We start from the raw sequence: 16,323 nt of genomic DNA on the forward strand, positions 1-16,323 counted from the left end.
CTCTTTAGTTCCCTTTTCCGAACACAGATTTAGACATTAAAATTAATTCTGAACTGGAAATATATGGAAAAATAGACTAGAAAATCTGATTTGGCAACGGTGACTAACGTAATTATTTTAAGATAAGTTGACTTGTTTGGAGGAACTGAAGCCAATCTGTCTTTAGATATGTAGGCAGAAAAGAGTTTGCAGGGTTAAGCTAAGTCAGCACTGATGTTGCCCTTACTCACCATGACGTCACAGGACATCCCACCAGTAAGGAGTGAATACATGATTAGTGCCACCTACTGGTACCTTGCAACACTGCACCCAGAATCCTCAGAAAACGCTTTGGAGGCCTCTGTCTCTGGCTCTCGCACACACGGACACACACACATGCGCACACACACACACATGCACACACACACACAAACACATCTTGAAAGTAATTGAAGTCTGTTGGGTTGTTTCTTGTCAGCCTTCCCGTAAACCAGACGGAACGTTAATCTGGACCAGTCTGCTGTGAGGCTTTGTTACATCCTCCATCTCTCTTACACAGACACACACACAAATACACACTCACACGAGAGGTGGTAATATGGAAAATGTGCTTTTGGCTACTGCAGTGATAGCCAGTGTACAGCACCTAGATTGAGAGGGGAGAAGGTATTCTCTGGCTAACCCATCTGGAGCACAGCTGTACGGAAGTGTGTGTGTGTGAGTGTGTGTGAGTGTGTGAGTGTGTGAGTGTGTGTGTGTGAGTGTGAGTGGGGAAGAATGAGTGAGTGGCGTGTGTGTGTGGCGGATTTCACCAGCCCAGTTGTCATCCCTGGAATGTCCGGTACAGCCCCGGGAACCCACTCATCCACCCATCCTGAAGGAGTCGAGCGGAGGAGAGGGCTCTAATGGACACTGCATGCTCTCTCTCTCTCTCCTTCACACGCTTCACCCCCCTCTACTTCCCTTTCTCTCCGTCCCTCCTTCACTTGCCTCTGAGAGGTTCTCTCGTTACGGTCCGTGACTTGGTGAACACACGCACACACATAGATGCATACACACACACACCTGCAAACACATTCGTTTCTACAATTGCACACACAAGCATGGGTGCCCACACGCACACACAGACACCATCTGGACACACACACTCGCATGCTCACAAACAGCCTGTGTTCTCACCATGATGCTATTGTAAATCGTGTCAGTGAGGCTGTGGCTCTGCGTCTCCCTGCTGGTGTGATAGCTGTCTATCCCACACGCTCGCAGCTCTCTGACCTACTAATGTGCTGCACGAGAAGCCTTTCTATCTCTCTGTGTCTCTGTCTGTCTCGATCTCTCTCTCTCTCTCTCTCTCTCTCTCTCTCTGTATTAATGACTGTCTCTCTCTCTCTATTAATGACTGTCTCTCTCTCTCTGTATTAATGACTGTCTCTCTCTCTCTCTATTAATGACTGTCTCTCTCTCTCTGTATTAATGACTGTCTCTCTCTCTCTCTATTAATGACTGTCTCTCTCTCTCTGTATTAATGACTGTCTCTCTCTCTATTAATGACTGTCTCTCTCTCTCTTTCTGTATTCATGACTGTCTCAAACTCTCAAAGTCTTTGTCTTGTTTTGTTTGTGCGTGTGTATGTGCTGGTGTGTGCGTGTGTATGTGCTTGTGTGTGTGTGTGTATGTGCTCATGTGTGTGTGTGCTGTGTGTGGGGGTGCTCGTGTGTGTATGTGCTCGTGTGTGTGTGTGTGTGTGTGTGAGTTAGAGAGAGAGAGAGAGTGGCAGCTGTGATGCAGACATGCCAAGGGAGAGTTCTGCCTCTCAGGGAATAGAGTCACAGTGGGGAGCTGAGACCCCTGGTTTCCACGCCAACACTCCCATGCTAACAGCATCGTGGCAGGGTGTGTGTGTGTCTGAGTGTGTGTGTGTGTGTGTGTGTGAGGTTGACGTGCAGCAGGGGTTGAAACAGGAAGGGGGAAGGGCTGAGGTGATTTGGAGAGCTTTCAGAACTCATTTCTACCAGGGCAATCGGTCATATGCGGGGCACACATGCGGGGCACACACACACACACACAAATCCATTCCGCTTCCTCTTCTCCTGCAGTCAGCGTCTAGCGTTAACATGTATAGCGTTCCATTCCTCCTACACGAAGGCACATGCGAGCCTTCCTCCCATCATCGCTGACACACACTTCAAAGCCCTCACACACACACGCTTGGATGAGAATTCTTTGAAATCCTGTTGCATGGCATTGGACATGAAGCACACAAACATGGACCTATACAGCATATTACATTACAGTGGTGGTAGGCACACATGCCCGCAAACCTACTCAACACTCACACACACCCACGCAAACATGCTTTACATTATAAAGCTGCTAACTTATCCTAGACCGCGGGCATTCCACACTGACACTCGTATAGCCCTAGTGCAAATATGTCCCATGGACATGCAGTCAAACACACACACACACAGACATTATATACGTACATTAAAGTGCATGTCAAAAGGGTTAGGCTTTTGTGTGCACAGAATGCTTCAGATCTCTTGCACGTTAATTCTGTTCTGACCGGGACACAGTCACACACACACAAACACTCATACACACACCAACACACGCAGATACACACACACACAGGTACACACACACTCACTCACACACACACACAGAGGGACCAGCAGCATCTCTCGAGGTTGTGTTTCCAGGATGCAGTTCCACACTAACGGGAGTGGCTGAGGCAGAGGTGAGTCAGTCATCCAGTCATGAGACCTGACTCAGAAGAGAGTCATCTCTGGGCTCTCGGTTGGGTCGTTCTGCATCGTTGACAACCAGCGGAGTGATGTCCATTGAGGATGTGGGTATTCTCTTCCAAATCAGATTTCCTGTTAGACTGTTGACACCGGTCGTAATGAGAGGTTACTGTGCTACACAGATAAGTGCAAAACGAAGAAACGGAAAATGTGTTGATTTAACGCTTAAACCTAAAAATAGAGCCCATGAGACAATCGCCGTTGACCAACGGACTGACAGACAGATGCAAGAGGTGAGAGAATGTGTTAGACGTGTGAGCTAAAGCCTCGGCTGTTGTCTGGAGCGGGGACAGATAGGCACCAAGGCCCAGAGATAGACTAGCACCCAAGGCAGCCCTCCCTGTAGCCCGGGTTAAATGTGTGCCAGGTCAGACATACATGGAAGCAAGAATTCCTATTATGTTCCATATGTTTTCCAAGCTCTCCATCTGACGCGCCCTGCTTTCCAGATGGTGTTTCTCAGAAACACACACGCACACACACGCAGGAACAAATATATACTCCCTTACACAGACACGCAGAAATGTGCACACGCACACTTACACACACACAACCACAAACCCCCTCAAAGGCACACACACACAAAGGCACAGAAACATATGCACTTACAAAAGCATGTAGACATGCACAAACACACCCACCCACATCCACACAGACCCACGCACACACACGCACACACACGCACACCCACACACGCACACCCACACACACCCACAGACACACACACATATGGGAGGCAATAAAATTGAATGTATGAAGCACAGCTGTTCAGACCACATGATTAGTATCTGGCCAGAAACGCAAGGTCAACGTGGCCTGGAAGACAGAAACGCATTATGTAGAAACAACACACACCCACACACAAAACCCCCACACACACAAAACACACACACGCAAAGTCTGCTCTCACACCCAACGCCACAACACTGCACTCCTTCCTTCCCGTTCAGAAGTACTTCAGTTAAGTACCTGCCCCTGTTTGTTCCTAGTAAGACCTGACCTGTAGCCGGCCACTCTCCCTTGTCTCTCTCTCTCAGGCAGAGCTGTGCTGGAGTGTTGCGTTCTTGCTGAGCTTGTTTGTGGCACCACGGCCACAGCACCTCTGTTGATGGGGGGATGTCCTTGTACTAACTGTAAGTCACTCTGGATAAGAGCGTCTGCTAAATGAATGAAATGAATAAATGTTGATCCTTTTGAACAGACAGGACACAAACACTTAATGAAAAACACACAAAGACACATTGAGACACATACAAAGGCACACACTTGCACAGGGCCGGACTCACCCCACCGTGCACACACACGCACACACACACGCACACACACATGCGTGCACGCACAAACACTCTTGATGCTCCAAAACACACAGTGACCTTTGAGATGCAGATAAAGCAGTAAGACTCCCTTCGCTGCCAAAATGTCAACATCTTCTGTTTAGTTTCTCAAGCTCTGAGACTGGAGCTGGCAGCCCAGTGGCCCTTATGTCTCTGCCCAGTGGCTAAACACATGCACACACACACACACACACACACACACACACACAAAGCCACTAAGTCACTGGTATGAAGAGCTTAAACTCTCTCAAGTGTGTCTTTATTTGGAAAACTTTCCGTGACAAGTTAAGTTCCATCAGTATTTGAAATTAAACATCTTACCGAATGGGAAAGTCAGAGAGAGAGGAAGTGAGATACAAATTGAGATACTGTAAACTTTTTAAAATTACGATTGCTATTATAATATTAATCTCTGGCACTAACTCACACATACACCTACAGTTACAGACATACACAGTCTAACACACACACACACACACACACTCAACCACAGAAAAGAAACTATTTACTGCAAATCTGTTCTGAAAGTGTAAACACGTGTAGGTTCCTTTGAAAGAAGATGATTTCACTGCCTTCTCCTCCCTTCTCCACCTCTCTTCCTCTCTTTTCCTATCGTCTCCTCCCTTCTATCTTCTCCTTCCTTCTCTCCTCTTCTCCCTTCTCCTCCCTTCTCCTCCTCTCCTCTCCTCCCTCCTCTCCTCTCCTCCCTTCTCCTCTCTTCTCTTCTTCTCCATTCTTCTTTCCCTCTTCTTCCTTCCACACTGCGACTCACATCACCACTCTTCCTTTGAGCCGAATGATTAAAAAAAAAAGAGTGAGAAAGAGACAGAATGTGAAGGGACGGAAGAGGGGGGCGAGGCCGTGAGGTCCTGTGGGCGGCCGGAAGAGGGGGCGAGGCCGTGAGGTCCTGAGGGCGGACGGAAGAGGGGGGCGAGGCCGTGAGGTCCTGCGGGCGGCCGGAAGAGGGGGGGCGAGGCCGTGAGGTCCTGCGGGCGGCCGGAAGAGGGGGGGGGAGGCCCTGAGGTCCTGCGGGTGGCCGGAAGAGGGGGGCGAGGCCGTGAGGTCCTGCGGGCGGCCGGAAGAGGGGGGGGGAGGCCCTGAGGTCCTGCGGGTGGCCGGAAGAGGGGGGGCGAGGCCGTGAGGTCCTGCGGGCGGCCGGAAGAGGGGGGGGAGGCCCTGAGGTCCTGCGGGTGTGGCCGGAAGAGGGGGGCGAGGCCGTGAGGTCCTGTGGGCGGCGTCTGCAGGAAAGCCAGGGCCTCGTGTGGAGGAACAGAGGGACAACAGGAGCCGTGACGTCTGGTCCTGGCACGCCAGGACGACACCCTAGGTGTCATCACGCAGGTGCCTTTGGGTTAGGGCTCCCCCCCCCCCTTCCTTCCTAACAATCTACTTGTTGCCCCTCCCACACACTCTACATCCTTCTACCCCCACGGTAGAACAGTAGAGTAATGGGTTTGATTGGATGTCCTACCTTTTTATTCTTTGTTTCTTTCCCTCGGATTCCACATCTCTCTCTCTCATTCTCTCTCATTCTCTCTCTCTCTCTCTCTCTCTCTCTCTCTCTCTCTCTCTCTCTCTCTCTCTCTCTTTCTCTCTCTCTCTCTCTCTCTCTCTGTCTCTCTCTCTCTCTCCCTCTCCCTCTCTCTCTCCTCCTCCCTCTCTCCCTCTCTCCCTCTCTCCCTCTCTCCCTCTCTCCCTCCCCTCCCTCCCTCTCTCTCTCTCTCTCTCTCCACAGCAGACAGTGAGGATCATCAGTCAGACAGCCAAACGACTTACCCATGGATTGCACTGTGTACACGCAGCCTCTTTCATCTTTAATGTGCGAGATGGAGATAGAGAGAGCACGTATGTGCGTGTGACTGGCTGTCTGGGTGTCTGACTGTGTATGTCGTGTTTTGCTGCCGAGCGATCTGGCTGCAGCAACACTATCAGGCTGGGGGACATGGAGGAGAAAAATTTAGATAGAAAGAGCGGATAACTGATATGGAAATTGTCATTGTGGAAGGTGATTTACCAGAGTTCATCCCCAGGTTGGAACAAGGAGCCTAAACTGTGTGTGTGCGTGCCTGCGTGTGTGTGTGCGTGTGTGTGTGTGATACAGCTTACTGGCACTGCATCTTTCACTTCGGATCATTTCATGTTGCTGAAATCCGTGTGTGTGTCTGTCTGCCCTGTAGTGATTTTGTGAGTGATGGCTATGATGTCACCAGGGTTGAACTAAGCTGACACACCAAGGAGGGGGGGGACGACAACAACCTTGCATGGCATTCTCTTGGCAGGCCTTGTGGCATTCTCTCTCTCTCTCTCTCTCTCTCTCTCTCTCTCTCTCTCTCTCTCTCTCTCTCTCTCTCTCTCTCTCTCTCTCTCTCTCTCTCTCTCTCTCTCTCTCTTCTCTCTCTCTCTCTCTCTCTCTCTCTCTCTCTCTCTCTCTCTCTCTCTCTCACCCTTTGTGTCCTCTCTCTTTGTACTTTTCTGCACCCCTGAAGTGCATGTTTAATCCTTGAGCTCGCTCTGATAGAAGGAAACATCACGCAAGTCTGCCTATCTCCGTTGCATTCTCACACACACACACAAACACACACACACACACACACACACACTAACATATGCCTGGCAGGGAGTTAAGCATATGCTAGAGGCTTCAGGTCTTTTGGTCTGTCTTGTTTTAGTCTAACCCCAACAGGCAGGCATGCAGTGACTGGACATGCACTGTGCCCCACACGCATGGGGGTGTAAGGTTGCACACACATTACACGCAGGCAGGAGTACAAGATTACACGCACGCACACACACACACACACACTCATCATTCTGGTCTGTTGCGGATGTTTATTTACAAAACCTTGAAGTCTGCTTTTTGTGGATCGTGTAGCAATATGTCCATTCTTTCTGTGTACTTAATTTACTTTATTGTGCAAGTCAAAGTATGTCTGATAGGAGTTCAACCGGTTTCTGTGCAATTTCAATATGTCGTCTGCAGCACAAGACAACAAGGGTAACGTGCACTTCCTGATGTTTCTGGTTTGCCAATGCTTTGAATTAAGCGAATTAAGTCTTTCCTGAAGAGAATCAATTACAGTAACACCATACTGTAATAATTAATGGGTGAAGATCGTCCCCTGGTGGACTTGAAGTGTAATTGCAAGGCGATCAACGAAGCGGAATCCCATCGTGACAACTTCCGTGCAATCACGGTCGACTTCCGTGTTTGTGCTGACGCGTCGTAAGCTTTTTCAAACCCTCTGTGCACCTACGTGTCAGTCTTCTTTCAGCGTAGAGCTCGAGACTACCGGTCATCTACGAGCCATGGCACCCAAAGGCAGCAACAAACAGCAATCCGAGGAAGATCTTCTGCTTCAGGACTTTAGCAGAAATCTTTCTGCCAAGTCCACCGCGCTTTTTTACGGGAATGCACTCATCGTCTCAGCGATTCCCATTTGTAAGTATCTAGATAGGCAGCTAATGCTAGCTAAGTAGCTTGAGTGCGAGCTAGCTCGGTCGAATCCATTTACAGTGCATCGGATGCTATGCCTGTTAGCTGGCTAACTATAGCCACGTAGCTTGCTGGACAACTTGACCATTATGATATCGAGACCGTGTGTTTTTAAGTTAAGAACATTAGCTATCTACAAGTTCACTTTGCTCTAGCTAGAGCTAACTAATTTACTGAAAACTCCATTTTACCCAGATAAACATAAGCCAAAACCTATCTAGAAAGCTAGCTGGGTAGGACACCTTCAAGCTGTCAAATCGTTCCTGAACTATATAAATAGCACGGCTTCATGCATCTATGTATTGTGTAGTAGTATTCTATGTTTACCTTGTTGACATGTTAAGAGCCATTACTCGTCTACGGCTGCATAGTAGGTGTTTGACGTCTGGTGTGGCTGTGGATAACTAGGGCTGTTCTGGAGGATCTGGCACATGGACCTGGTCCAGTCCGCGGTCCTCTACGGAGTTATGACCCTCGTCAGCACTTACTTGGTGGCCTTCGCCTACAAGAACGTCAAATTCGTCCTCAAGCACAAGTAAGCAAAAACGCAACACGCTTCCATGTTGAACTGTGACCTTTGTGTGTACGTGTTATCTGTGACTTGTGTGTCAAGACAAGAGACCTTTCTCTAGAATGTGATCTCCAAGTTGCAAAGTATTGTTTTTGGTAACAAAAACAGCAACATCTATCATGTGCTTACCTAATGGTATCTCCACATCACGCATGGTGGATTGATTAAAATCACATTAGAAAGATGTGTTCCAGTTAAGTGCTTTCGGTGCTAAAATTAAGGATGGTCTTCTCTCTCTCCTCTTTCAGAGTGGCTCAGAAGCGGGAAGACGCCGTCTCCAAGGAGGTAACCAGGAAGTTGTCCGAGGCCGACAATCGCAAGATGTCCCGCAAGGAGAAGGACGAGCGGTGGGTCAAACTGTTTTGTGATTGGTTGAGAGATCCTCCAGTCTTCTCAGACTGTCGAGATGAGTGATTACATCATAGATATGAATGCAAAGATGCAGAACTCACACTGATCTTAAAGAAACCCTTGTATCAATTATTATTGTAGAGAATGTAGTGTGGGAAGGGCAGACGTATATAGCGTTTGAAGGACAATTATGAGGTTGCAGGGGAAAACCCCCCCTGTATTGTATCGTAATGATACAATACAGGGGGGGTCAGGTGGCTGAGCGGTTAGGGATTCGGGCTAGTAATCAGAAGGTTACCGGTTCGATTCCCGGCTGTGAAAAATGACAGTGTCCTTGGGCAAGGCACTTCACCCTACTTGCCTCGGGGGGGAATGTCCCTGTACTTACTGTAAGTCGCTCTGGATAAGAGCGTCTGCTTAATGACTAAATGTAAATGTAAGTCTGTGAAATATGACTATAGTTGTACATCCCAAAGTGCACAGGCGTGTGTTTTCCGGATTGTTCCTTTACACTTACCCAATGTCTTCTTCGTGTCAGGATCCTGTGGAAGAAGAACGAGGTAGCAGACTATGAGGCCACCACCTTCTCCATCTTCTACAACAACACCCTTTTCCTGGTCCTGGTCATCATTGCCTCCTTCTTCCTGCTCAGGAACTTCAACCCCACTGTGTATCCTTACGTCTCCACGGCGACTGAGGAGAGCCTCAGACAGGCGCCATGTTTACTCAGAGAGCTGACACTGACACTCCAGCCTCTCCAACTCTAGAATGTTCCAAGCCAATGCATTGCTGTTCAACATTTTGCTGCTGGCTGTCATTCAGACTGTCAACATGTTTTTGTTCAGATCAGGCGTTTGTGATTGTTCCTTAACCCTTTCCTCTCCAGTAACTACATCCTGTCCATCAGTGCCTCCTCTGGCCTCATTGCCCTGCTGTCTACTGGATCCAAGTAAAGGAGGAACGGAATAAGTGAACAAATTAAAAAAACGACTGAAGATAAGGGGACAAGCCGTAGTTGGCTGGGAGGATGGAGGTTGTGGGGGGTGGTTGGTTGGTTAAAGTTAAGGGTTCATGTGTTTTGTAATGGATGTGGGGATGATGGTTGTAATGGGGTAGTGGGGGGTCAAAAATAAATGGCTGTTTCAGATGTGAGCTTTCATGGAATTCATGACCAAGCGTCTGGAGGTCGTTTCAGGTCTGTCCCTTTTTTTCTTTTTCTTTTTTTTTGTATGCTAATAAAAGTGTCCGGATCTGAACTGTGCTTGTGTGCCTTCATAACTTTACAGATGCAGATTTTCACTACCTCTGCTAGCCTAGCAAGGGATCGCGTGCAGTTGAAGGACTATAAGAGGAGCTTGGATCTCAAGATGTAGAGACCGTCACCTACACACTGAAACAACGACTTTGTGCTTTTGTGTTTGTGGTTGGCCTTTCACCTGAGAGACATGGGGTTTAATCTCCCTCATTACATACACACTAAAATCCAAATGTTAACGAGTCTATCTTGCGCCCTGCCCTTTTCTGTAGTGCACCATCGTCACAAATGAGACAACCAAATCACCTGAGACAGAAATAGGCTTGTTTCGTTGGCATTCTGTGTTTATTTAATCAAGCTCTATTATATATAGAATCTGAAAACCGTATATATATATATACGGTTTTCAGATTTTCATATATATATATAAGCTATATACACAGGTCAAGGTTTTCAGATTAAGAAAGTAACCAGACAGACAGCTACATGGAGGTATCAATTCAAAACCGCAAATTAAATCAATAAGTTAATAAATGTTTCTCTTCCATCTACAACTTTACATGCTGTACAAAACCAGACAAACTAATGGTATTTAGTAGAATACATATAACCAGTATTTTCCTCTGACAAATGTATTGTCAGAAGAACAGGCGAAGTTCAGATAGCAAAAGCAGGCGGCCCTGTTCCATTACAATTTTTGTTGCCTTACATCAACTTCCATCCCATTTCTTAATAATGGGACCTTGGAGGTCTGGATGAAGTGAACGAATTCCTTGCTTCCATCCAGCTGGTGGAAAATGTAATAGAAAGGGTTTAGTGACAGAAATTTACATGTAGTCATTTAGCAGACGCTCTTATCCAGAGCGACTTACAGTAAGTACAGGGACATTCCCCCGAGGCAAGTAGGGTGAAGTGCCTTGCCCAAGGACACAACGTCAGTTGGCATGACCGGGAATCGAACTGGCAACCTTCGGATTACTAGTCCGACTCCCTCACCACTCAGCCACCTGACTCCAAGAATGGAACAAAGCCGTTGCCACACAGTATGATGCTGTAGGACCCAGGCAGGCCACATCCTCACTCCAGGGATGTCGTCTCCTCAGTTCAGACAGTTCTGCTCCTTCACCCTTCATGCCTCAGACTGAGTTGTGAGAGGTGAAACCTGGCCCAAGCAACAACTTCCAACCTTTTTTTTTCACCTTTGCGAAGGAGGTATGAGGACGCAACGTTCCGGAATGGAATGCAGCCGCCCCTGGGTCCTGACAGCAGGGCTCAAGGCACTCTGCAGGATGGAGGCTGGTTCCAACATGAACACAGATGATGTCAACTTTCTCCTGAGTTTCAGAACCAGTCCTCTCAGTGAACGTGTGGATGACTTCAGGTCTGGAGGAGACCGATAGGTGGAAGAGACAGAACCAAACAAATGCTTTCTGCTACTGAGGAGAACACAACTAAACGCTATATACAGTATTTATAGCAAAGTCCTATTTATATAGTAATCATATATCATGTATTCTTCATCAGAGAGAAAAGAGGCTTGAGGTCGTTTTTGATTATGTTACACGGTTTGCTTGACCAAATTGACTGTACATACACGCCTGAAAAACATACATTTACCTAAAAAGAACAGAAACATGTATGTTTGAAGAATAGTATTTTTTTTTCTCTTTCAGATCTCTTCTGTCGTTGTCTAGCCTGGGGACAAGCAACACTAGCAGTTAGAACTGGTCTGTCTGTAAGTTACACAGACTCACGTTAGCGATCGAGAAGGCGGGATTAATTCACAGGCAAAGGAAGAGGCAGGTGTCTCCTGATTGGATGCAAGATGAGGGTGAAGAACTTGGCCTGTTTTCTAAGGTTGATTTTCACACAGTTCTATTGAAGCAAGGATGCGGTTCTTCTTTAAAACCAGAGGGGGGTGCGACATGCTCCCCTCCCCCCTCCCCCGCACACACACGGAGACACACGGAGACATAATGTCCTACGGTTTTACACTTATCCAAGAGCCCCTTGGCGTTAGATTTACTGGAGAGGAGTTTGTTAGAAAAGCACTGTAGTTAGAAGCTTAGAATATAGTGTTGTCATTCCTACACCTTTGGAGTAGTTGATCTATAATCTACTCATCTAGAGAAACGGGGCAGAGTAGAGAAGGAGACATGCATGGGTGATGTCACGACGTGTTGACGTCCCAGCCTGTCTGGAGGGAAACCAACCTGGACCAAACTGGGCTCCGTTTAGCTGAATTGACTTGGATTAGATCGGGCGGCGTCTGGATAGGCATAGCTGGGTTTAGTTGGGTCGTGTTGGAGTTAGCTAAACCAGACTGTACCGTACTGGTTATGGATGATCCACGTTAGTTAGGCTGCAGTTAGACTGGTTTCAGCTGAGCAGCGTGTGCTGGTCTGGATACGTCTGAACTGAACTGGACGATGCTGAAGGAGACATTGAGCTGATCTGGACTGGACAGCACCAAACTGGACTGGGCTTGGATGACCTGGGTTGGCTAGGCTAGACATGAGCGAGCTGGGCTGAGCTGGGCCCCTGGACACAGGCTGAGGAAGACTGAGGGACCAGGGGTTCACAGCCGCTGGGCGTCCTGGTGGTCTAGGAGCGGTAGTCCTTCTTACTGTATGGCCGGTTGCCCAGTATGTGGTCAATGTCTGACACCACGTGAGAAGTCATTTTAGGAAGCACCTGTGGAGAACGGGAGAGCAGAGAGAGTGAGAGAGAGATAAAGCAAGAGGAAGAGAGAGAGGGGGGAAAGAGAGATAAAGAAAGAGAAAGAGGGGGGGAAGAGAGAGATAAAGAGAGAAGGAGAGAGAGTGGAAGAACTGAGGAGAGACAGAGAACCAGAGAGAAAAGTAAACAAAAAAGGGAAAGTGTGTGTGTGCGCAGTAATGTGTGTGTGTGTGTGCAGTATGTGTGTGTGTATGTGTGTGCAGTAATGTGTGTGTATGTGTGTGGGGGGGTATCACCTGAATGGCCCCCAGGTTCTCTGTGAGCTGCTCGGGGTTGGAAGTTCCCAGAAGGACGGAGCTCACCCCCTCGTTCCTCAGACACCAGGCTGGGGAGGGAGAGCACACAGGAGGGTGGGGTCAGTGCTGCCAGCACCCTGAGGCCCCCAGGACCACACTGCTCTGGATGCAGGCACCCTGAGGCCCCCAGGACCACACTGCTCTGGATGCAGGCACCCTGAGGCCCCCAGGACCACACTGCTCTGGATGCAGGCACCCTGAGGCCCCCAGGACCACACTGCTCTGGATGCAGGCACCCTGAGGCCCCCAGGACCACACTGCTCTGGATGCAGGCACCCTGAGGCCCCCAGGACCACACTGCTCTGGATGCAGGCACCCTGAGGCCCCCAGGACCACACTGCTCTGGATGCAGGAAGCCTGAACCGTGACTGATGAGACTGAACTGAAACATTTGTAGTGAGTGTCCACAAGAGGGCGCACTATCATCATGGCATGTGAGGGTGTGTGTGTGTGTGTGTGTGACAGCAAGTGTGTGTGTGGGGTTGTGTGCCTTACCCACGGCCAGTTGAGGTAGGGTGCAGCTTAACTTCTCTGCAATGTGAGTCAGCTCCTTCAGTTTAGCCTGCTGTTTCCTGCCGTCCTCACTCACTATCTTCTCCTTTAACCACTGGTAGGACTGCAGGGAGAGAGAGGGAGAGAGAGAGACAGAGAGACAGAGAGAGACAGAGAGAGACAGAGAGGGAGAGAGATGGAGGGATGGAGCAGGGAGAGACCGAGAGGGGGAGAGCAGGGAAAGATGGAGGGATGGAGCAAGGAGAGACAGAGAGGGCGAGAGCAGGGAAAGATGGAGGGATGGAGCAAGGAGAGACAGAGAGGGCGAGAGCAGGGAGAGATGGAGAGATGGAGCAGGGAGAGACAGAGAGAGAGAGAAGGAACAAAGTGGTTCTGCCATTGAAGATTTGAGACATGTTATGTGTGTGAGAGTGTGAGAGTGTGTGGGATTGTGTGAAGATTTACCTTCATGGAGGCCCTGGAGGACTCTGGGATACCATTCTCGTACTTCCCGGTGATGATTCCACACGCCAGTGGAGACCAGGTCATCGCCCCCACACCTGTCACCATGGAGACCAGAGAGAGGGTGGAGATAAGGCCAATGGGTCAGAGCGAGAGAGGGAGAAGATGAAAGGAAGGTGAACGCGAGAACGTTTGAAGAGGGAGGAGAGCGAAGAGAGAGACAGCATGAAAAGTACGATTTCAATCAATGCAGTCGCTACACTGGGGGATGGGGGGGGGTGCAGGCAGGGGGAGACTGGAGGGGGGGGACTGGAGGGGGGGTGCAGGCAGGGGGGGACTGGAGGGGGGACTGGAGGGGGGGTGCAGGCAGGGGGGGACTGGAGGGGGGGACTGGAGGGGGGAGACTGGAGGGGGGGGGTGCAGGCAGGGGGGTGCAGGCAGGGGGGACTGGAGGGGGAGACTGGAGGGGGGGGGTGCAGGCAGGGGGGGACTGGAGGGGGGACTGGAGGGGGAGACTGGAATTGACACCTGCCTATCTTGTGGTAGAGTTCAGGTAGCTGCACCTCCACCCTTCTCTCTCTGGAAGAGATGATACTCGGCCTGCTCGCATACTGGAGGGATCAGGTTAAACTGCCTGGCAACAGAGTAGGCCTCCTGAGGAGAGAGGGGGGAGAGGGAGAGAGGGGGGAGGGGGGAGGGAGAGAGGAGGAGGGAGAGAGAGAGAGGGGGGGAGGGAGAGAGAGGAGAGGGAGAGAGGGGGGGAGAGAGAGAGAGAGAGAGAGAGAGAGAGAGAGAGAGAGGGGGGGGGACATTTTTGACAGTAATTGTTTTAACTGGCCCATGAGAATGAGAGACGTGTATAACTTAATCGTTATCAATATTCCACACCACGATCAAGCTTATCTGAATGTACACACAGGCCTTATCTTTATTTCCATATGTCCTTCGACACTCAGCAGTACACACACACATTAACATATGCTTATCTCTCACAGTGCCCCTGCAGTGGAACATGTCAGTGAAAGAACAGCAGGTTAAAGAGGGCGGGGGGAAGCTATTTGCAGTTACACACAATGATGTGGCTGCTTTCACTCAAGTTACAAATTACAGTGTTCCCTCTCTGTATCCCTGCCATGTTTTCCTGGGCCTGTGTGTGTCTGTGTACGTGTGTCTGGGTGTGGGTGTTTGAGTGTGTGTGTGTGTGTGTGTCTGTGTACGTGTGTCTGGGTGTGGGTGTTTGAGTGTGTGTGTGTGTGTGTGTGTCTGTGTACGTGTGTCTGGGTGTGGGTGTTTGAGTGTGTGTGTGAGTCTGTGTACGTGTGTCTGGGTGTGGGTGTTTGAGTGTGTGTGTGTGTGTGTGGGGGGGGGGGGAGTTTGTGTGTCTCTGCTGTCATGCGACCAGAGGAAAACCTGTTTATACCCATACATTATTGATGCTATATAAATTACAGTGCTTTCTTCGGGGCTTGTGTACTGCAATGCTATCTCACCCAGATCTGAGAGAGAGAGAGAGAGAGGTGGATTCTGAGGGAGAGGAGAGAATGTAGAGGTGACAACCAATCAAAACCATTACTCTACGGTTCTCCTTTTCATTCTTTTCCCCTCTCTCCTTTCTTTATCTCACCCTCGCTTTCTCAAGGACAGAAGTTCCATCTGCAGAGTTCACAGTTGGAGCCACGTCATCGCCATGGTCCCCACACAGAACGTGTTCTACTCACCATGATCTCCATGGCAGTCCAGCGTGACGTTCCCCAGTACATGGACATGCCCTGGTTGATCACATAGGTCATGGCCCTCACGATCTCTGAGGAGAACAATTGACACCAAAGACTGTAAGAAACTGAAAACTTCCTACCAATCAATTCAACGACCGTGAAACACCGATGAACATTTCCCATAGAAGAAAAAGGGTAGGCGTAGTCAAAGAAAGAAATCAGTTTGATCAGCTGGCAATAAAAGCTGAATGCTGGCAGGAGGTGTTGTCAAGGTGATCCGAAAAGAAATACAAGTTTAAGTTAAAGAAATATAAGTATCCCTACCTCACACCCACACCCACACCCACACACACACACACACACACACACACACACACACACGATACACCAAGGCCAAATCTGATGGTGCGGACAGAGAGAATGAAGATGGATACTGGGGGAAGACAGGATGTGGGTGGGAGATTAATACTGAGAACAACAGTGGAGGAAGAGCAAACACACAGGGTTAGAGACAGATTATGATTGATAAGGAATAATTAAGGAAACTGTAATCTCCTCCCGGCTTGATTTAACATGAATTAAGACTCACGTCACGGAGAGATGATTTGTGTTTCAGTCACAAGGTTATGTAACACCTGTCTAACCAACCAGCCTCTCACTATCTCTCCTATCCCACTGGCCCATGTCTAATGCTTCGCTGATAAGCAACAGGCTAATGCGCTAAGCCACTCAGATCCCATTCAAACCGGTGAATTAATAATGAGGTCATCATCTTAAACGCCTGCATGTGCGCTAATTACGCTCCCAAAGAAAGCTTGTATCTGCCTGT

At 49.1% G+C, this 16,323-nt stretch overlaps 2 protein-coding genes across 2 annotated transcripts; one reads left to right on the top strand and one right to left on the bottom strand.

Moving 5' to 3' along the window:
* Positions 1–7,376: 7,376 nt before the first annotated feature.
* On the top strand, positions 7,377–9,791 carry ssr3 (signal sequence receptor, gamma). Its single transcript, XM_067245989.1, has 5 exons — positions 7,377–7,559; positions 8,022–8,148; positions 8,433–8,531; positions 9,074–9,205; positions 9,422–9,791. The coding sequence occupies exons 1-5, from the start codon at positions 7,427–7,429 to the stop codon at positions 9,486–9,488; spliced, it is 558 nt and encodes a 185-aa protein (XP_067102090.1). The 5' UTR covers positions 7,377–7,426; the 3' UTR covers positions 9,489–9,791.
* A 986-nt stretch (positions 9,792–10,777) lies between these two features.
* kcnab1a (potassium voltage-gated channel subfamily A regulatory beta subunit 1a) lies at positions 10,778–15,583 on the bottom strand (the record flags this gene model as incomplete). The annotated part of the gene is given in 7 exon segments (XM_067247006.1): positions 10,778–12,484; positions 12,766–12,854; positions 13,321–13,441; positions 13,783–13,877; positions 14,312–14,348; positions 14,350–14,433; positions 15,498–15,583. Coding segments are annotated over 7 exon segments (602 nt in total), but the record flags the coding sequence as incomplete, so codon positions are not given.
* Positions 15,584–16,323: the final 740 nt, after the last annotated feature.

This window comes from Osmerus mordax, chromosome 11, assembly GCF_038355195.1.
Source record: "Osmerus mordax isolate fOsmMor3 chromosome 11, fOsmMor3.pri, whole genome shotgun sequence".
Classification (NCBI taxonomy): Eukaryota; Metazoa; Chordata; class Actinopteri; order Osmeriformes; family Osmeridae; genus Osmerus; species Osmerus mordax.